General features: G+C 55.5%; 1 protein-coding gene across 2 annotated transcripts in view; it reads left to right on the top strand.

Annotated features, from left to right (window-relative positions):
* The window catches only part of DRC7 (dynein regulatory complex subunit 7), an 86,207-nt gene that overhangs the window by 15,832 nt on the left and 49,229 nt on the right, over positions 1–21,146 (top strand). For both annotated transcript variants that reach the window (XM_073565090.1, XM_073565091.1), the window contains 3 exons: positions 1,261–1,386; positions 6,795–6,989; positions 7,143–7,301. In XM_073565090.1, the coding sequence (XP_073421191.1) occupies positions 1,261–1,386; positions 6,795–6,989; positions 7,143–7,301 (480 nt within the window). The remainder of the gene's footprint in view (positions 1–1,260; positions 1,387–6,794; positions 6,990–7,142; positions 7,302–21,146) is intronic.

Here is a 21,146-nt window from a genome sequence, read left to right as displayed (position 1 = left end):
GAGGGAGAGCAGGTGGGAGGAGCGTGGGTGGCTTGTTTTATGTTTTCCTAGGAGAGATGTGATGTTGAGGAGCAGGTCAGTGGAGGTGGTCAGGTGGGGGGGCAAGAAGGAGGGAGAGTTTATTACTTGGTGGGTGCTGGGGTTTGCAGATAGCTCAGAAAAGTGAGGAGTAATGGAGCCAAAACTGTTAGAGCGTATCTCAGCATGATGAGAGTAAGTGTGGAGAAAGAAAGTTAGTACATTTAATAAAAGTGGTTAGCCGTACCTTCTGTTCACTTCTGGCTCATTTCTGGCATATTTCTGCTCTATCCTTTTAGAGACATCCTTATAGAGCCAGACCACGGTCAACACAGCCCTGACAGTCTGAATGTATAACAAGCTAAGTGCACATGAAATAGGCCAGGTGTGATCAGCAGGGAGGAGCAGCAGGGAGACTGCTCACAGACACCGGAGGGGATTAATGAGAAGCCAGAAAGGAAATGCAAAAGGACATAGTCGGATCCAAATGGACATATAAAGCAAAGTGTGTAAGCATCAAAGAATGAAGGAGACATGCAGGGGAGAGAGGAAAAAAACATACCAGTAATGACAGACAGCTATAGGGAGAGTGGAGTCAGGGAATATGGGTGATGGGATTGCAGTCAGTGATGAACATACCTGAGGATGACGCAGAATGAATGTCAGATTAATAGGAATAATGCAGCATAGTAACAATAATGAAGAATCTATAGCAGGGGGTTGTTTTTCTGGCATATTTCTTCTATATCCTTTTAGAGACATTCTTATAGAGATAGACCACTAGATGTGGATGTGCGGTCTTGTGCTGCGTAAGATGGAGACGTTCGGTCTTGTGCTGTGTAAGATGGAGACGTGCGGACTTGTGCTGTATAAGATGGAGACGTTCGGTCTTGTGCTGCGTAAGATGGAGACGTTCGGACTTGTGCTGCGTAAGATGGAGACGTTCGGACTTGTGCTGCGTAAGATGGAGACGTTCGGACTTGTGCTGCGTAAGATGGAGACGTTCGGACTTGTGCTGTGTAAGATGGAGACGTTTGGTATTGTGCTGCGTAAGATGGAGACGTTTGGTATTGTGCTGCGTAAGATGGAGACGTTCGGACTTGTGCTGCGTAAGATGGAGACGTTCGGACTTGTGCTGCGTAAGATGGAGACGTTCGGACTTGTGCTGCGTAAGATTGGGGTGTGCGGGCTCATTAAGTGTTAAAGCTCTTCTCATGGCCTACACCCTCTCTGGATCCACAGAAGTTTGTGTGCTCCACGCTGCGCCCAACTCTCCTTCCATACCCGTTGCTCTACCAGTGGGAGGAATGTGCACACTTTGTGTCCGAATTTATAACTATGAGACCACTGAACTCCGCAACTGAGCTGGTAACGATCCATAATTCATCTGTGATGTCTGACCCTCACCCCCTTCTTTTCTTTCTTCCCTCAGTGTCCCTTCTCTAACCCTTCTTTCTGTGCACCCCTTCTCTCTCCTCTCACCTATGTCCCCTCTCTTCCTATATGTCCCTTTGTTTCTTTTCTCTACCCTTGTCCCTTCGCCTCTCTTCCTTTTTGTAACCTTGCCTCTTTCCCATAGTCTCTCCTCTCGCTCTGTCCCTTCTCGCCTCTCTGTCGCTTGTCTCACTATCCCCTTGCTTCTCTACATCTGTTAGGCGTCGGGTTCCTGCAGCTGCACAGCGGGAATCCAGAGCCTTGCATCCTGCGGCCTCCCATTCTTCTCCGACCGCTCAGGAGCCTGCACAGCAGTCTCGGCGTCCCAGACGCTCTGCTCAGACCAGTAGGACTGGTTGTTGCTGCCACCTCTGGGTCAGCAATAGCAGCGCAGGCTGCCCTGCAGCAAGCCACTCCAGAGGCTAAGTCCTCTCATCGCGCTACTGGGCATGCTCACGAGACGATCTCCCATTGGAGATCGGGAGTCACGTGCTCAGGTCCTTCTCCGGATCTGATTGGTCCATCCCAGAGATCTGGAAGGTCCCGCACGGCTATAAAAGGTCCGCATGGCCGCTCGCCCATGCACTAGTGTAGTCTCTAATTGCTACTGTGTGAATGATGACGGATGCATGAACCTGCGAATGACTCATTAAGATCCCCTCCCTCTGATATTACGTGTGTGGATAGGGACTTAGCCTTAGAGTCAGCGGCAGTCAGTGGCATGATACAAGCCACAGTGCTCATCTACACAGAGCTAGCGTCCGACAGTGCGCCCCTTCTGGGTACTGTCGAATAGCGGCTAAGTCAGTCATCGCGCTGCAGTCTGCAGCATCTGTGGGCGTCCGCGGTAGCAACACTGCACGCACGATAGGTCTAGACGGACCCTGACCCTCTGCTTTGGGTTCAGCTCCTGTGACCATATACCGTGCGTGCAGTTCTCTGAGACCTGTGAGTGCAACAGGCTCAGCACTTACATTTATGTTCCAAGCGTCTCTGTGGAGATAACAGAGTCCGCTCAGCGCACACCGGGTGACGTTCAACCCGCGTGCGATATACCGCCATATTGTGCGTCTGCCATTATCTAGCAGCGGTGTAACACCTACTGCACGTTGGGCGGTGAAGGCACTTATTATTATTATGTACTAGTGCGTTTCGCCGTCCCTAGTCACATCTCTGTCCCCGAGAACAGAGGGAGACACAAAAGCGCAAATAAGGTCTTATCAAACGTTAGAGTTGCCCCCAAGAGAACTACTGAAAGACATTAATGGCGGCTGCTGCAGGTCCACAGGTCAGTGCAGGACCTGGTACATACACTTAGGTAGGAAGGATCATCCCCGCTTGGCGTCGTTTTCAAATGCTGATGTGTACTTTAACCCTGTATGCCTATGACTCTTGTACAATATTTGTGGTAGGTCCTGATGAAGGGGTCACCTGAAACACGTAGAATAAACCGCGTTAAAACCTCTACAATTTTTGGAATTCTTCTCACGGCAGCGCGGGGATGATCCTTCCTTCCTACCGAAGTGTATGCCTCTCTGTCCCCCTCATGTCTCTGTCCCCTCTCCTCTCTCCCTCTTGCCCCTATCCCCACGCCTCTCTCCCTCTCGGTCCCCTCGCCTCTCTGTCGCTTGTCTCACTCTGTCACCTTGCTTTTCTCCCTCTCTGTCGATTGTCTCACTCTGTCCCCTCGCCTCTCTCCCTCTCTGTCACTTGTTCCTCTCTCCCCTCGCTTCTATCCCTCTCGGTCCTCTCTGTCGCTTGTCTCACTCTGTCCCCTCACCTCTCTCCTGCCACTCTCCCTCTCTGTCTCCTCGCCTCACTCTGTCCCCTAGCCACTCTCCATCTCTGTTTCTTCGCCTCACTCTCTGTTCCCTAGCCATTCTCCCTCACGTCTCTGGTTCCCTCACCTCTCTCCCTCACGTCTCTGGTCCTCTTGCCTCTCTCCCTCATGTCTTTGTCCCCTCGCCTCTGTCCCTCAGTCACTGGTCCTCTCGCCTCTCTCCCTCACGTCTCTGGTCCTCTCGCCTCTCTCCCTCACATCTGTCCCCTCGCCTCTCTCCTTCACGCCTGTCCCCTCACCCCTCTTCTTCACGCCTGTCCCCTCACCTACCTCCTTCACACCTATCCCCTCACCTCTCTCCCTCATGTCTCTGTCCCTTCGCCTCTCTCCCTCTCAATTCCCTCTCCACTGTCCCTCTCTGCCGCCTCACCTCTCTCTCTCGGTCCCCTCGCCTCTCTCCTTCTCGGTCTCCTCTCCTCTCTCCCTCATGTCTCTGGTCCTCTTGCCTCTCTCCATTATGTCTTTGTCCCCTCACCTCTCTCCCTCATGTCTCCATCTCTGCAGCCTCGTCTCTCTCCCTCATGTCTGTCCCCTCACCTCTCTCCCTCATGTCTTTGTCCCCTCACCTCTCTCCCTCATGTCTGTCCCCTCACCTCTCTCCCTCATGTCTGTCCCCTCACCTCTCTCCCTCATGTCTGTCCCCTCACCTCTCTCCCTCCTGTCTGTCCCCTCACCTCTCTCCCTCATGTCTGTCCCCTCGCCTCTCTCCCTCACGTCTGTCCCCTCGCCTCTCTCCCTCACGTCTGTCCCCTCGCCTCTCTCCCTCACTTCTGTCCCCTCACCTCTCTCCCTCACGTCTATCCCCTCACCTCTGTCCTTCACGCCTGTCCCCTCTTCTTCACGCCTGTCCCCTCACCCCTCTTCTTCACGCCTGTCCCCTCGCCTCTCTCCCTCATGTCTGCCGCCTCGCCTCTCTCCCTCATGTCTCTGTCCCCTCGCCTCTCTCCCTCTCAATTCCCTCTCCTCTGTCCTTCTCTGACGCCTCACCTCTCTCTCTCTCGGTCTCCTCTCCTCTCTCCCTCACGTCTCTGGTCCTCTTACCTCTCTCCATTATGTCTTTGTCCCCTCACCTCTCTCCCTCATGTCTCCATCTCTGCGGCCTCGCCTCTCTCCCTCATGTCTGTCCCCTCACCTCACTCCCTCATGGCTTTGTCCCCTCGCCTCTCTCCTTCATGATGGCCTCGCCTCTCTCCCTCACGTCTGTCCCCTCGCCTCTCTCCCTCACGCCTGTCCCCTCGCCTCTCTCCCTCACGCCTGTCCCCTCGCCTCTCTCCCTCACGCCTGTCCCCTCACCCCTCTTCTTCATGCCTGTCCTCTCACCACTGTCCCTTTCGTCTGTCCCCTCACCTCTCTCCTTCACGCCTATCCCCTCACATCTCTCCCTCATGTCTCTGTCCCCTCGCCTCTCTCCCTCTCTGCCGCCTCACCTCTCTCTCTCGGTCCCCTCACCTTTCTCTCCTTCTCGGTCTCCTCTCCTCTCTCCCTCATGTCTCTGGTCCTCTCGCCTCTCTCTATCATGTCTTTGTCCCCTCGCCTCTCTCCCTCACATCTCCCTCTCTGCGGCCTCGCCTCTCTCCCTCACATCTGTCACCTCACCTCTCTCCCTCTCAATTCCCTCTCCTCTCCCTCTCCGCCGCCTCACCTCTCTCTCGGTCCCCTCGCCTCTCTCCCTCATGTCTCTGGTCCCCTCGCCTCTCTCCATCATGTCTTTGTCCCCTCACCTCTCTCCCTCACGTCTCCCTCTCTGCGGCCTCGCCTCTCTCCCTCACATCTGTCCCCTCGCCTCTCTCCCTCATGTCTGTCCCCTCACCTCTCTCCATTATGTCTTTGTCCCCTCACCTCTCTCCCTCATGTCTCCATCTCTGCGGCCTCGCCTCTCTCCCTCATGTCTGTCCCCTCACCTCACTCCCTCATGACTTTGTCCCCTCGCCTCTTTCCTTCATGACGGCCTCGCCTCTCTCCCTCACGCCTGTCCCCTCGCCTCTCTCCCTCACATCTGTCCCCTAGCCTCTCTCCCTCACGCCTGTCCCCTCGCCTCTCTCCCTCACGCCTGTCCCCTCGCCTCTCTCCCTCACATCTGTCCCCTCGCCTCTCTCCCTCACGCCTGTCCCCTCGCCTCTCTCCCTCACATCTGTCCCCTCGCCTCTCTCCCTCACGCCTGTCCCCTCGCCTCTCTCCCTCACGCCTGTCCCCTCGCCTCTCTCCCTCACGCCTGTCCCCTCACCCCTCTTCTTCATGCCTGTCCTCTCACCTCTGTCCCTTTCGTCTGTCCCCTCACATCTCTCCCTCATGTCTCTGCCGCCTCACCTCTCTCTCTCGGTCCCCTCACATCTCTCTCCTTCTCGGTCTCCTCTCTCCCTCATGTCTCTGGTCCTCTCGCCTCTCTCCATCATGTCTTTGTCCCCTCGCCTCTCTCCCTCATATCTGTCACCTCACCTCTCTCCCTCTCAATTCCCTCTCCTCTCCCTCTCCGCCGCCTCACCTCTCTCTCGGTCCCCTCGCCTCTCTCCCTCATGTCTCTGGTCCTCTCTCCATCATGTCTTTGTCCCCTCACCTCTCTCCCTCACGTCTCCCTCTCTGCGGCCTCGCCTCTCTCCCTCACATCTGTCACCTCACCTCTCTCCCTCTCAATTCCCTCTCCTCTCCCTCTCCGCCGCCTCACCTCTCTCTCGGTCCCCTCGCCTCTCTCCCTCATGTCTCTGGTCCTCTCGCCTCTCTCCATCATGTCTTTGTCCCCTCACCTCTCTCCCTCACGTCTCCCTCTCTGCGGCCTCGCCTCTCTCCCTCACATCTGTCACCTCACCTCTCTCCCTCTCAATTCCCTCTCCTCTCCCTCTCCGCCGCCTCACCTCTCTCTCGGTCCCCTCGCCTCTCTCCCTCATGTCTCTGGTCCTCTCTCCATCATGTCTTTGTCCCCTCACCTCTCTCCCTCACGTCTCCCTCTCTGCGGCCTCGCCTCTCTCCCTCACATCTGTCACCTCACCTCTCTCCCTCTCAATTCCCTCTCCTCTCCCTCTCCGCCGCCTCACCTCTCTCTCGGTCCCCTCGCCTCTCTCCCTCATGTCTCTGGTCCTCTCGCCTCTCTCCATCATGTCTTTGTCCCCTCACCTCTCTCCCTCACGTCTCCCTCTCTGCGGCCTCGCCTCTCTCCCTCACATCTGTCACCTCACCTCTCTCCCTCTCAATTCCCTCTCCTCTCCCTCTCCGCCGCCTCACCTCTCTCTCGGTCCCCTCGCCTCTCTCCCTCATGTCTCTGGTCCTCTCGCCTCTCTCCATCATGTCTTTGTCCCCTCACCTCTCTCCCTCACGTCTCCCTCTCTGCGGCCTCGCCTCTCTCCCTCACATCTGTCACCTCACCTCTCTCCCTCTCAATTCCCTCTCCTCTCCCTCTCCGCCGCCTCACCTCTCTCTCGGTCCCCTCGCCTCTCTCTGCCTCGCCTCTCTTCCCTGTATATTGGTTGTCTCTCATTGAGGCTTTTCTCCCGGTCCTTCTTGCTCACAGCCGCTCTGCCTCTCCTCCTCGTTCTCTGTTCTGCGGGAGCAGAGAGGAAGTTGCTTTGATTTCAGCGTGTTGCTCTGCTCTTTGCTGCTGGGCGATGGATACGATGCCTATTGTGTTAGCGGATATGCCACTCGCAAAATGTGCCTCATGGATGAACGTGAAGAAGCCTGCCCCGTACTGAACACACCGCAAGAGGTGAGACCAAAGCCAGGTGTGGAGGGTATGGGGGGCTATGACTGCGAGGGTCCTGGCTGCCCGACCAGGCGGCACGGTGTCTCCCACTTCCCCCATATGTGTTGCTCCCATGTCCTCAGTCATCTTCATATCTGCACTATTACTCCATTTCAGAGCTGTGCATCGTTACCACTTAAAAGTCCCCAGAAGTACAGTGTGCGACCACCCAGACAATTATTCAGCAAGTATGAGCACCAGCAGGAAGTCAAGAAGAAGGCGAAGGAGCAGGCAGCCATTCGGAGGCAGCACGAGGAGGAGGAACGACGCCTGGCAGTAAGTTTTCACACCGTACCCCCCCATACCGAGACAATGATCCCTACAGAGCAGCTGGCAAATGGTGTGATAACTACTGATTGCACCGCGGCAATCTTCTACAAACACAGTCCCCATAACAATAATAAGAATGTTATTTCTATAGCGCCAACATATTCTGCAGCGCTGTACAATAAGAAAGGGCTTGTACAGACAAAGATATCACAAAGTAACACAGATCACCAGTTACAAGAGGAGCAAGAGTCCTGCTACAATCTATGAGGAGATGGGGGGCACAATAGGTAGAACGTGCTGTTATGTATGGTCCATCCATCCAGCTGAGATATAGGGTGGTGCAGCACTGTGGAGAGGACAGGAAGGTGGTAGACAGAGATGAGGAGGAGATGTAGGGTGGTGCAGCACTGTGGAGAGGACAGGTAGGTGGTAGACAGAGATGAGGAGGAGATGTAGGGTGGTGCAGCACTGTGGAGAGTATGAGTAGGTGGTAGACAGAGATGAGGAGGAGATGTAGGGCGGTGCAGCACTGTGGAGAGGACGAGTAGGTGGTAGACAGAGATGAGGAGGAGATGTAGGGTGGTGCAGCACTGTGGAGAGGATGAGTAGGTGGTAGACAGAGATGAGGAGGAGATGTAGGGCGGTGTAGCACTGTGGAGAGGACGAGTAGGTGGTAGACAGATGAGGAGGAGATGTAGGGTGGTGCAGCACTGTGGAGAAAATGGGTAGGTGGTAGACAGAGATCAGGAGGATAATATGTAGGGCGGTGCAGCACTGGAGAAGACGGGTAGGTGGTAGACAGAGATGAGGAGGAGATGTAGGGCGGTGCAGCACTGTGGAGAGGACGAGTAGGTGGTAGACAGATGAGGAGGAGATGTAGGGCGGTGCAGCACTGTGGAGAGGACGAGTAGGTGGTAGACAGATGAGGAGGAGATGTAGGGTGGTGCAGCACTGTGGAGAAAATGGGTAGGTGGTAGACAGAGATCAGGAGGATAATATGTAGGGCGGTGCAGCACTGTGGAGAAGACGGGTAGGTGGTAGACAGAGATGAGGAGGAGATGTAGGGCGGTGCAGCACTGTGGAGAGGACGAGTAGGTGGTAGACAGATGAGGAGGAGATGTAGGGCGGTGCAGCACTGTGGAGAGGACGAGTAGGTGGTAGACAGATGAGGAGGAGATGTAGGGCGGTGCAGCACTGTGGAGAGGACGAGTAGGTGGTAGACAGATGAGGAGGAGATGTAGGGTGGTGCAGCACTGTGGAGAAAATGGGTAGGTGGTAGACAGAGATCAGGAGGATAATATGTAGGGCGGTGCAGCACTGTGGAGAAGACGGGTAGGTGGTAGACAGAGATGAGGAGATGTAGGGTGGTGCAGCACTGTGGAGAGGACGAGTAGGTGGTAGACAGAGATGAGGAGGAGATATAGGGCGGTGCAGCACTGTGGAGAGGACGAGTAGGTGGTAGACAGAGATGAGGAGATGTAGGTTGGTGCAGCACTGTGGAGAAAATGGGTAGGTGGTAGACAGAGATCAGGAGGATAATATGTAGGGCGGTGCAGCACTGTGGAGAAGACGGGTAGGTGGTAGACAGAGATGAGGAGATGTAGGGCAGTGCAGCACTGTGGAGAAAATGAGTAGGTGGTAGACAGAGATCAGGAGGATAATATGTAGGGCGGTGCAGCACTGTGGAGAGGATGGGTAGGTGGTAGACAGGAATGATATGTAGGGCGGTGCAGAACTGTGGAAAGGACAGGAAGGTGGTAGACAGGAATGATATTTAGGGTGGTGCAGCACTGTGGAGAAAATGGGTAGGTGGTAGACAGAGATCAGGAGAATAATATGTAGGGCGGTGCAGCACTGTGGAGAGGACGGGTAGGTGGTAGATAGAGATGAGGAGATGTAGGGCGGTGCAGCACTGTGGAGAAAATGGGTAGGTGGTAGACAGAGATGAGGAGGAGATGTAGGGTGGTGAGCACTGTGGAGAGGACGGGTAGGTGGTAGACAGATGGAGATGTAGGGTGGTGCAGCACTGTGGAGAGGACAGGTAGGTGGTAGACAGATGAGGAGGAGATGTAGGGCGGTGCAGCACTGTGGAGAGGACAGGTAGGTGGTAGACAGAAGAGGAGATGTAGGGCGGTGCAGCACTGTGGAGAGGATGGGTAGATGGTAGACAGAGATGAGGAGATGTAGGGCGGTGCAGCACTGTGGAGAGGATGGGTAGGTGGTAGACAGATGGAGATGTAGGGTGGTGCAGCACTGTGGAGAGGACAGGTAGGTGGTAGACAGATGAGGAGGAGATGTAGGGCGGTGCAGCACTGTGGAGAGGATGGGTAGGTGGTAGACAGAGATGAGGAGATGTAGGGCGGTGCAGCACTGTGGAGAGGATTGGGTAGGTGGTAGACAGAGATGAGGAGGAGATGTAGGGCGGTGCAGCACTGTGGAGAAAATGGGTAGGTGGTAGACAGAGATCAGGAGGATAATATGTAGGGCGGTGCAGCACTGTGGAGAGGACGGGTAGGTGGTAGACAGAGATGAGGAGTAGATGTAGGGCGGTGCAGCACTGTGGAGAGGACAGGAAGGTGGTAGACAGAGATGAGGAGGAGATGTAGGGCGGTGCAGCACTGTGGAGAGGACAGGAAGGTGGTAGACAGAGATGAGGAGGAGATGTAGGGCGGTGCAGCACTGTGGAGAAAATGGGTAGGTGGTAGACAGAGATGAGGAGGAGATGTAGGGTGGTGAGCACTGTGGAGAGGACGGGTAGGTGGTAGACAGAGGAGGAGATGTAGCGCGGTGCAGCACTGTGGAGAGGATGGGTAGGTGGTAGACAGAGATGAGGAGATGTAGGGCGGTGCAGCACTGTGGAGAGGATGGGTAGGTGGTAGACAGATGGAGATGTAGGGTGGTGCAGCACTGTGGAGAGGACGGGTAGGTAGTAGACAGATGAGGAGGAGATGTAGGGCGGTGCAGCACTGTGGAGAGGACGGGTAGGTGGTAGACAGATGAGGAGGAGATGTAGGGCGGTGCAGCACTGTGGAGAGGATGGGTAGGTGGTAGACAGAGATGAGGAGATGTAGGGCGGTGCAGCACTGTGGAGAAAATGGGTAGGTGGTAGACAGAGATCAGGAGGATAATATGTAGGGCGGTGCAGCACTGTGGAGAGGACGGGTAGGTGGTAGACAGAGATGAGGAGGAGATGTAGGGCGGTGCAGCACTGTGGAGAGGACTGGTAGGTGGTAGACAGAGATGAGGAGATGTAGGGCGGTGCAGCACTGTGGAGAAAATGGGTAGGTGGTAGACAGAGATGAGGAGGATATGTAGGGCAGTGCAGCACTGTGGAGAGGACAGGAAGGTGGTAGACAAGATGAGGAGGACATGTAGGGTGGTGAGCACTGTGGAGAGGACGGGTAGATGGTAGACAGATGGAGATGTAGGGCGGTGCAGCACTGTGGAGAAAATGGGTAGGTGGTAGACAGAGATGAGGAGGAGATGTAGGGTGGTGCAGCATTGTGGAGAGGACAGGTAGGTGGTAGACAGATGAGGAGGAGATGTAGGGCGGTGCAGCACTGTGGAGAGGACGGGTAAGTGGTAGACAGATGAGGAGGAGATGTAGGGCGGTGCAGCACTGTGGAGAGGATGGGTAGGTGGTAGACAGAGATGAGGAGATGTAGGGCGGTGCAGAACTGTGGAGAGGATGGGTAGGTGGTAGACAGATGGAGATGTAGGGTGGTGCAGCACTGTGGAGAGGACAGGTAGGTGGTAGACAGATGAGGAGATGTAGGGCGGTGCAGCACTGTGTAGAGGACGTGTAGGTGGTAGACAGATGAGGAGGAGATGTAGGGCTGTGCAGCACTGTGGAGAGGATGGGTAGGTGGTAGACAGAGATGAGGAGATGTAGGGCGGTGCAGCACTGTGGAGAAAATGGGTAGGTGGTAGACAGAGATGAGGAGGATATGTAGGGCGGTGCAGCACTGTGGAGAGGACAGGAAGGTGGTAGACAGAGATGAGGAGGACATGTAGGGTGGTGAGCACTGTGGAGAGGACGGGTAGATGGTAGACAGATGGAGATGTAGGGTGGTGCAGCACTGTTGAGAGGACAGGTAGGTGGTAGACAGATGAGGAGGAGATGTAGGGCGGTGCAGCACTGTGGAGATGGGTAGGCGTTAGACAGAGATGAGGAGATGTAGGGTGGTGCAGCACTGTGGCGAGGACGGGTAGGCGGTAGACAGATGAGATGTAGGGTGGTTCAGCACTGTGGAGAGGATGGGTAGGTGGTAGACAGGAATGATATGTAGGGCGGTGCAGAACTGTGGAAAGGACAGGAAGGTGGTAGACAGGAATGATATTTAGGGTGGTGCAGCACTGTGGAGAAAATGGGTAGGTGGTAGACAGAGATCAGGAGAATAATATGTAGGGCGGTGCAGCACTGTGGAGAGGACGGGTAGGTGGTAGATAGAGATGAGGAGATGTAGGGCCGTGCAGCACTGTGGAGAAAATGGGTAGGTGGTAGACAGAGATGAGGAGGAGATGTAGGGTGGTGAGCACTGTGGAGAGGACGGGTAGGTGGTAGACAGATGGAGATGTAGGGTGGTGCAGCACTGTGGAGAGGACAGGTAGGTGGTAGACAGATGAGGAGGAGATGTAGGGCGGTGCAGCACTGTGGAGAGGACAGGTAGGTGGTAGACAGAAGAGGAGATGTAGGGCGGTGCAGCACTGTGGAGAGGATGGGTAGATGGTAGACAGAGATGAGGAGATGTAGGGCGGTGCAGCACTGTGGAGAGGATGGGTAGGTGGTAGACAGATGGAGATGTAGGGTGGTGCAGCACTGTGGAGAGGACAGGTAGGTGGTAGACAGATGAGGAGGAGATGTAGGGCGGTGCAGCACTGTGGAGAGGATGGGTAGGTGGTAGACAGAGATGAGGAGATGTAGGGCGGTGCAGCACTGTGGAGAGGATTGGGTAGGTGGTAGACAGAGATGAGGAGGAGATGTAGGGCGGTGCAGCACTGTGGAGAAAATGGGTAGGTGGTAGACAGAGATCAGGAGGATAATATGTAGGGCGGTGCAGCACTGTGGAGAGGACGGGTAGGTGGTAGACAGAGATGAGGAGATGTAGGGCGGTGCAGCACTGTGGAGAAAATGGGTAGGTGGTAGACAGAGATCAGGAGGATAATATGTAGGGCGGTGCAGCACTGTGGAGAGGACGGGTAGGTGGTAGACAGAGATGAGGAGTAGATGTAGGGCGGTGCAGCACTGTGGAGAGGACAGGAAGGTGGTAGACAGAGATGAGGAGGAGATGTAGGGCGGTGCAGCACTGTGGAGAGGACAGGAAGGTGGTAGACAGAGATGAGGAGGAGATGTAGGGCGGTGCAGCACTGTGGAGAAAATGGGTAGGTGGTAGACAGAGATGAGGAGGAGATGTAGGGTGGTGAGCACTGTGGAGAGGACGGGTAGGTGGTAGACAGAGGAGGAGATGTAGCGCGGTGCAGCACTGTGGAGAGGATGGGTAGGTGGTAGACAGAGATGAGGAGATGTAGGGCGGTGCAGCACTGTGGAGAGGATGGGTAGGTGGTAGACAGATGGAGATGTAGGGTGGTGCAGCACTGTGGAGAGGACGGGTAGGTAGTAGACAGATGAGGAGGAGATGTAGGGCGGTGCAGCACTGTGGAGAGGACGGGTAGGTGGTAGACAGATGAGGAGGAGATGTAGGGCGGTGCAGCACTGTGGAGAGGATGGGTAGGTGGTAGACAGAGATGAGGAGATGTAGGGCGGTGCAGCACTGTGGAGAAAATGGGTAGGTGGTAGACAGAGATCAGGAGGATAATATGTAGGGCGGTGCAGCACTGTGGAGAGGACGGGTAGGTGGTAGACAGAGATGAGGAGGAGATGTAGGGCGGTGCAGCACTGTGGAGAGGACTGGTAGGTGGTAGACAGAGATGAGGAGGAGATGTAGGGCGGTGCAGCACTGTGGAGAAAATGGGTAGGTGGTAGACAGAGATGAGGAGGATATGTAGGGCAGTGCAGCACTGTGGAGAGGACTGGAAGGTGGTAGACAAGATGAGGAGGACATGTAGGGTGGTGAGCACTGTGGAGAGGACGGGTAGATGGTAGACAGATGGAGATGTAGGGCGGTGCAGCACTGTGGAGAAAATGGGTAGGTGGTAGACAGAGATGAGGAGGAGATGTAGGGTGGTGCAGCATTGTGGAGAGGACAGGTAGGTGGTAGACAGATGAGGAGGAGATGTAGGGCGGTGCAGCACTGTGGAGAGGACGGGTAAGTGGTAGACAGATGAGGAGGAGATGTAGGGCGGTGCAGCACTGTGGAGAGGATGGGTAGGTGGTAGACAGAGATGAGGAGATGTAGGGCGATGCAGAACTGTGGAGAGGATGGGTAGGTGGTAGACAGATGGAGATGTAGGGTGGTGCAGCACTGTGGAGAGGACAGGTAGGTGGTAGACAGATGAGGAGATGTAGGGCGGTGCAGCACTGTGTAGAGGACGTGTAGGTGGTAGACAGATGAGGAGGAGATGTAGGGCTGTGCAGCACTGTGGAGAGGATGGGTAGGTGGTAGACAGAGATGAGGAGATGTAGGGCGGTGCAGCACTGTGGAGAAAATGGGTAGGTGGTAGACAGAGATGAGGAGGATATGTAGGGCGGTGCAGCACTGTGGAGAGGACAGGAAGGTGGTAGACAGAGATGAGGAGGACATGTAGGGTGGTGAGCACTGTGGAGAGGACGGGTAGATGGTAGACAGATGGAGATGTAGGGTGGTGCAGCACTGTTGAGAGGACAGGTAGGTGGTAGACAGATGAGGAGGAGATGTAGGGCGGTGCAGCACTGTGGAGATGGGTAGGCGTTAGACAGAGATGAGGAGATGTAGGGTGGTGCAGCACTGTGGCGAGGACGGGTAGGCGGTAGACGGATGAGATGTAGGGTGGTTCAGCACTGTGGCGAGGATGGGTAGGTGGTAGACAGAGATGAGGAGGAGATGTAGGGTGGTGCAGCACTGTGGAGAGGATGGGTAGGTGGTAGACAGAGATGAGGAGATGTAGGGTGGTGCAGCACTGTGGAGAGGATGGGTAGGTGGTAGACAGAGATGAGGAGATGTAGGGTGGTGCAGCACTGTGGCGAGGACGGGTAGGCGGTAGACAGATGAGGAGGAGATGTAGGGCAGTGCAGCACTGTGGAGAGGATGGGTAGGCGGTAGACAGAGATGAGGAGATGTAGGGTGGTGCAGCACTGTGAAGAGGATGGGTAGGTGGTAGACAGAGATGAGGAGATGTAGGGTGGTGCAGCACTGTGGAGAGGATGGGTAGGTGGTAGACAAAGATGAGGAGATGTAGGGCAGTGCAGCACTGTGGAGAGGATGGGTAGGCGGTAGACAGAGATGAGGAGGAGATGTAGGGTGGTGCAGCACTGTGGCGAGGACGGGTAGGTGGTAGACAGATGAGGAGGAGATGTAGGGAAGTGCAGCACTGTGGAGAGGATGGGTAGGTGGTAGACAGAGATGAGGAGATGTGGGGTGGTGCAGCACTGTGGAGAGGATGGGTAGGAGGTAGACAGAGATGAGGAGATGTGGGGCGGTACAGCACTGTGGAAAAAATGGGTAGGTGGTAGACAGAGATGAGGAGGAGATGTAGGGTGGTGAGCACTGTGGAGAGGACGGGTAGGTGGTAGACAGATGGAGATGTAGGGTGGTGCAGCACTTTGGAGAGGACAGGTAGGTGGTAGACAGATGAGGAGGAGATGTAGGGCGGTGCAGCACTGTGGAAAGGACGGGTAGGTGGTAGACAGATGAGGAGGAGATGTAGGGTTGTGCAGCACTGTGGAGAGGATGGGTAGGTGGTAGACAGAGATGAGATGTAGGGCGGTGCAGCACTGTGGAGAGGATGGGTAGGTGGTAGACAGAGATGAGGAGGAGATGTAGGGCGGTGCAGCACTGTGGAGAAAATGGGTAGGTGGTAGACAGAGATCAGGAGGATAATATGTAGGGCGGTGCAGCACTGTGGAGAGGACGGGTAGGTGGTAGACAGAGATGAGGAGGATATGTAGAGCAGTGCAGCACTGTGGAGAGGACAGGAAGGTGGTAGACAAGATGAGGAGGACATGTAGGGTGGTGAGCACCGTGGAGAGGACGGGTAGATGGTAGACAGATGGAGATGTAGGGCGGTGCAGCACTGTTGAGAAAATGGGTAGGTGGTAGACAGAGATGAGGAGGAGATGTAGGGTGGTGCAGCATTGTGGAGAGGACAGGTAGGTGGTAGACAGATGAGGAGGAGATGTAGGGCGGTGCAGCACTGTGGAGAGGACGGGTAAGTGGTAGACAGATGAGGAGGAGATGTAGGGCGGTGCAGCACTGTGGAGAGGATGGGTAGGTGGTAGACAGATGGAGATGTAGGGTGGTGCAGCACTGTGGAGAGGACAGGTAGGTGGTAGACAGATGAGGAGATGTAGGGCGGTGCAGCACTGTGGAGAGGACGGGTAGGTGGTAGACAGATGAGGAGGAGATGTAGGGCGGTGCAGCACTGTGGAGAGGATGGGTAGGTGGTAGACAGAGATGAGGAGATGTAGGGCGGTGCAGCACTGTGGAGAAAATGGGTAGGTGGTAGACAGAGATGAGGAGGATATGTAGGGCGGTGCAGCACTGTGGAGAGGACAGGAAGGTGGTAGACAGAGATGAGGAGGACATGTAGGGTGGTGAGCACTGTGGAGAGGACGGGTAGATGGTAGACAGATGGAGATGTAGGGTGGTGCAGCACTGTTGATAGGACAGGTAGGTGGTAGACAGATGAGGAGGAGATGTAGGGCGGTGCAGCACTGTGGAGATGTGTAGGCGTTAGACAGAGATGAGGAGATGTAGGGTGGTGCAGCACTGTGGCGAGGACGGGTAGGCGGTAGACAGATGAGATGTAGGGTGGTTCAGCACTGTGGCGAGGATGGGTAGGTGGTAGACAGAGATGAGGAGGAGATGTAGGGTGGTGCAGCACTGTGGAGAGGATGGGTAGGTGGTAGACAGAGATGAGGAGATGTAGGGTGGTGCAGCACTGTGGAGAGGATGGGTAGGTGGTAGACAGAGATGAGGAGATGTAGGGTGGTGCAGCACTGTGGCGAGGACGGGTAGGCGGTAGACAGAGATGAGGAGGAGATGTAGGGTGGTGCAGCACTGTGGCGAGGACGGTTAGGTGGTAGACAGATGAGGAGGAGATGTAGGGTGGTGCAGCACTGTGGAGAGGATGGGTAGGTGGTAGACAGAGATGAGGAGATGTGGGGTGGTGCAGCACTGTGGAGAGGATGGGTAGGTGGTAGACAGAGATGAGGAGATGTGGGGCGGTGCAGCACTGTGGAAAAAATGGGTAGGTGGTAGACAGAGATGAGGAGGAGATGTAGGGTGGTGAGCACTGTGGAGAGGACGGGTAGGTGGTAGACAGATGGAGATGTAGGGTGGTGCAGCACTGTGGAGAGGACAGGTAGGTGGTAGACAGATGAGGAGGAGATGTAGGGCGGTGCAGCACTGTGGAGAGGACGGGTAGGTGGTAGACAGATGAGGAGGAGATGTAGGGTTGTGCAGCACTGTGGAGAGGATGGGTAGGTGGTAGACAGAGATGAGGAGGAGATGTAGGGCGGTGCAGCACTGTGGAGAAAATGGGTAGGTGGTAGACAGAGATCAGGAGGATAATATGTAGGGCGGTGCAGCACTGTGGAGAGGATGGGTAGGTGGTAGACAGAGATGAGGAGGAGATGTAGGGCGGTGCAGCACTGTGGAGAAAATGGGTAGGTGGTAGACAGAGATCAGGAGGATAATATGTAGGGCGGTGCAGCACTGTGGAGAGGACGGGTAGGTGGTAGACAGAGATGAGGAGGAGATGTAGAGCGGTGCAGCACTGTGGAGAGGACAGGAAGGTGGTAGACAGAGATGAGGAGGAGATGTAGGGCAGTGCAGCACTGTGGAGGACAGGAAGGTGGTAGATAGAGATGAGGAGGAGATGTAGGGCGGTGCAGCACTGTGGAGAAAATGGGTAGGTGGTAGACAGAGATCAGGAGGATAATATGTAGGGCGGTGCAGCACTGTGGAGAGGATGGGTAGGTGGTAGACAGATGGAGATGTAGGGTGGTGCAGCACTGTGGAGAGGACGGGTAGGTGGTAGACAGATGAGGAGGAGATGTAGGGCGGTGCAGCACTGTGGAGAGGACGGGTAGGTGGTAGACAGATGAGGGGATGTAGGGCGGTGCAGCACTGTGGAGAGGATGGGTAGGTGGTAGACAGAGATGAGGAGATGTAGGGCGGTACAGCACTGTGGAGAAAATGGGTAGGTGGTAGACAGAGATCAGGAGGATAATATGTAGGGCGGTGCAGCACTGTGGAGAGGACGGGTAGGTGGTAGACAGAGATGAGGAGGAGATGTAGGGCGGTGCAGCACTGTGGAGAGGACGGGTAGGTGGTAGACAGAGATGAGGAGGAGATGTAGGGCGGTGCAGCACTGTGGAGAAAATGGGTAGGTGGTAGACAGAGATGAGGAGGATATGTAGGGCGGTGCAGCACTGTGGAGAGGACAGGAAGGTGGTAGACAGAGATGAGGAGGACATGTAGGGTGGTGAGCACTGTGGAGAGGACGGGTAGATGGTAGACAGATGGAGATGTAGGGCGGTGCAGCACTGTGGAGAAAATGGGTAGGTGGTAGACAGAGATGAGGAGGAGATGTAGGGTGGTGCAGCATTGTGGAGAGGACAGGTAGGTGGTAGACAGATGAGGAGGAGATGTAGGGCGGTGCAGCACTGTGGAGAGGACGGGTAAGTGGTAGACAGATGAGGAGGAGATGTAGGGCGGTGCAGCACTGTGGACAGGATGGGTAGGTGGTAGACAGAGATGAGGAGATGTAGGGCGGTGCAGCACTGTGGAGAGGATGGGTAGGTGGTAGACAGATGGAGATGTAGGGTGGTGCAGCACTGTGGAGAGGACAGGTAGGTGGTAGACAGATGAGGAGATGTAGGGCGGTGCAGCACTGTGGAGGGGACGGGTAGGTGGTAGACAGATGAGGAGGAGATGTAGGGCGGTGCAGCACTGTGGAGAGGATGGGTAGGTGGTAGACAGAGATGAGGAGATGTAGGGAGGTGCAGCACTGTGGAGAAAATGGGTAGGTGGTAGACAGAGATCAGGAGGATAATATGTAGGGTGGTGCAGCACTGTGGAGAGGACGGGTAGGTGGTAGACAGAGATGAGGAGGAGATGTAGGGGGGTGCAGCACTGTGGAGAAAATGGGTAGGTGGTAGACAGAGATGAGGAGGATATGTAGGGCGGTGCAGCACTGTGGAGAGGACAGGAAGGTGGTAGACAGAGATGAGGAGGACATGTAGGGTGGTGAGCACTGTGGAGAGGACGGGTAGATGGTAGACAGATGGAGATATAGGGTGGTGCAGCACTGTTGAGAGGACAGGTAGGTGGTAGACAGATGAGGAGGAGATGTAGGGCGGTGCAGCACTGTGGAGATGGGTAGGCGGTAGACAGAGATGAGGAGATGTAGGGCAGTGCAGCACTGTAGAGAGGATGGGTAGGTGGTAGACAGAGATGAGGAGATGTAGGGCAGTGCAGCACTGTGGAGAGGATGGGTAGGTGGTAGACAGAGATGAGATGTAGGGCAGTGCAGCACTGTGGGGTGGACGGGTAGGTGGTAGAGATGAGGAGATGTAGGGTGGTGCAGCACTGTGGCGAGGACGGGTAGGCGGTAGACAGATGAGATGTAGGGTGGTTCAGCACTGTGGCGAGGATGGGTAGGTTGTAGATAGAGATGAGGAGGAGATGTAGGGTGGTGCAGCACTGTGGAGAGGATGGGTAGGTGGTAGACAGAGATGAGGAGATGTAGGGTGGTGCAGCACTGTGGAGAGGATGGGTAGGTGGTAGACAGAGATGAGGAGATGTAGGGTGGTGCAGCACTGTGGCGAGGACGGGTAGGCGGTAGACAGATGAGGAGGAGATGTAGGGCAGTGCAGCACTGTGGAGAGGATGGGTAGGCGGTAGACAGAGATGAGGAGATGTACGGTGGTGCAGCACTGTGGAGAGGATGGGTAGGTGGTAGACAGAGATGAGGAGATGTAGGGTGGTGCAGCACTGTGGAGAGGATGGGTAGGTGGTAGACAGAGATGAGGAGATGTAGGGCAGTGCAGCACTGTGGAGAGGATGGGTAGGCGGTAGACAGAGATGAGGAGATGTAGGGTGGTGCAGCACTGTGGCGAGGACGGGTAGGTGGTAGACAGATGAGGAGGAGATGTAGGGTGGTGCAGCACTGTGGAGAGGATGGGTAGGTGGTAGACAGAGATGAGGAGATGTGGGGTGGTGCAGCACTGTGGAGAGGATGGGTAGGTGGTAGACAGAGATGAGGAGATGTGGGGTGGTGCAGCACTGTGGAGAGGATGGGTAGGTGGTAGACAGAGATGAGGAGATGTAGGGTGGTGCAGCACTGTGGCGAGGATGGGTAGGTGGTAGACAGAGATGAGGAGGAGATGTAGGGTGGTGCAGCACTGTGGAGAGGATGGGTAGGTGGTAGACAGGAATGATATGTAGGGTGGTGCAGCACTGTGGAGAGGATGGGTAGGTGGTAGACAGAGATGAGGAGATGTAGGGTGGTGCAGCACTGTGGAGAGGACGGGTAGGAGGTAGACAGAGATGAGGAGATGTAGGGTGGTGCAGCACTGTGGAGAGGATGGGTAGGTGGTAGACAGGAATGATATGTAGGGTGGTGCAGCACTGTGGAGAGGATGGGTAGGTGGTAGACAGAGATGAGGAGATGTAGGGTGGTGCAGCACTGTGGAGAGGATGGGTAGGTGGTAGACAGATGAGGAGGAGATGTAGGGTGGTGGAGCACTGTGGAGAGGATGGGTAGGTGGTAGACAGAGATGAGGAGATGTAGGGTGGTGCAGCACTGTGGAGAGGATGGGTAGGTGGTAGACAGAGATGAGGAGATGTAGGGTGGTGCAGCACTGTGGAGAGGACGGATAGGTGGTAGACAGAGATGAGGAGATGTAGGACGGTGCAGCACTGTGGAGAGCACGAGTAGGTGGTAGACAGAGATGAGGAGATGTAGGGGGGTGCAGCACTGTGGAGAGGACGAGTAGGTGGTAGACAGATGAGGAGATGTAGGGTGGTGCAGCACTGTGGAGAGGATGGGTAGGTGGTAGACAGAGATGAGGAGATGTAGGGTGGTGCAGCACTGTGGAGAGGATGGGTAGGTGGTAGACAGGAATGATATGTAGGGTGGTGCAGCACTGTGGAGGGGATGGGTAGGTGGTAGACAGAGATGAGGAGATGTAGGGTGGTGCAGCACTGTGGAGAGGATGGGTAGGTAGTAGATAGATGAGGAGGAGATGTAGGGTGGTGCAGCACTGTGGAGAGGATGGGTAGGTGGTATACAGAGATGAGGAGATGTAGGGTGGTGCAGCACTGTGGAGAGGATGGGTAGGTGGTAGACAGAGATGAGGAGATGTAGGGTGGTGCAGCACTGTGGAGAGGACGGGTAGGTGGTAGACACAGATGAGGAGGAGATGTAGGGTGGTGCAGCACTGTGGAGAGGACGGGTAGGAGGTAGACAGAGATGAGGAGATGTAGGGTGGTGCAGCACTGTGGAGAGGACGAGTAGGTGGTAGACAGAGATGAGGAGATGTAGGGGGGTGCAGCACTGTGGAGGACGGGTAGGTGGTAGACAGATGAGGAGGAGATGTAGGGTGGTGCAGCACTGTGGAGAGGATGGGTAGGTGGTAGACAGAGATGAGGAGATGTAGGGTGGTGCAGCACTGTGGCGAGGATGGGTAGGTGGTAGACAGATGAGGAGGAGATGTAGGGTGGTGCAGCACTGTGGAGAGGATGCGTA

This window comes from Dendrobates tinctorius, unplaced genomic scaffold (assembly GCF_039654945.1).
Source record: "Dendrobates tinctorius isolate UK_male_01 unplaced genomic scaffold, ASM3965494v1 ptg000538l, whole genome shotgun sequence".
In the NCBI taxonomy this organism is placed as follows: Eukaryota; Metazoa; Chordata; class Amphibia; order Anura; family Dendrobatidae; genus Dendrobates; species Dendrobates tinctorius.
This window is presented reverse-complemented; position numbering and strand designations above follow the sequence as displayed.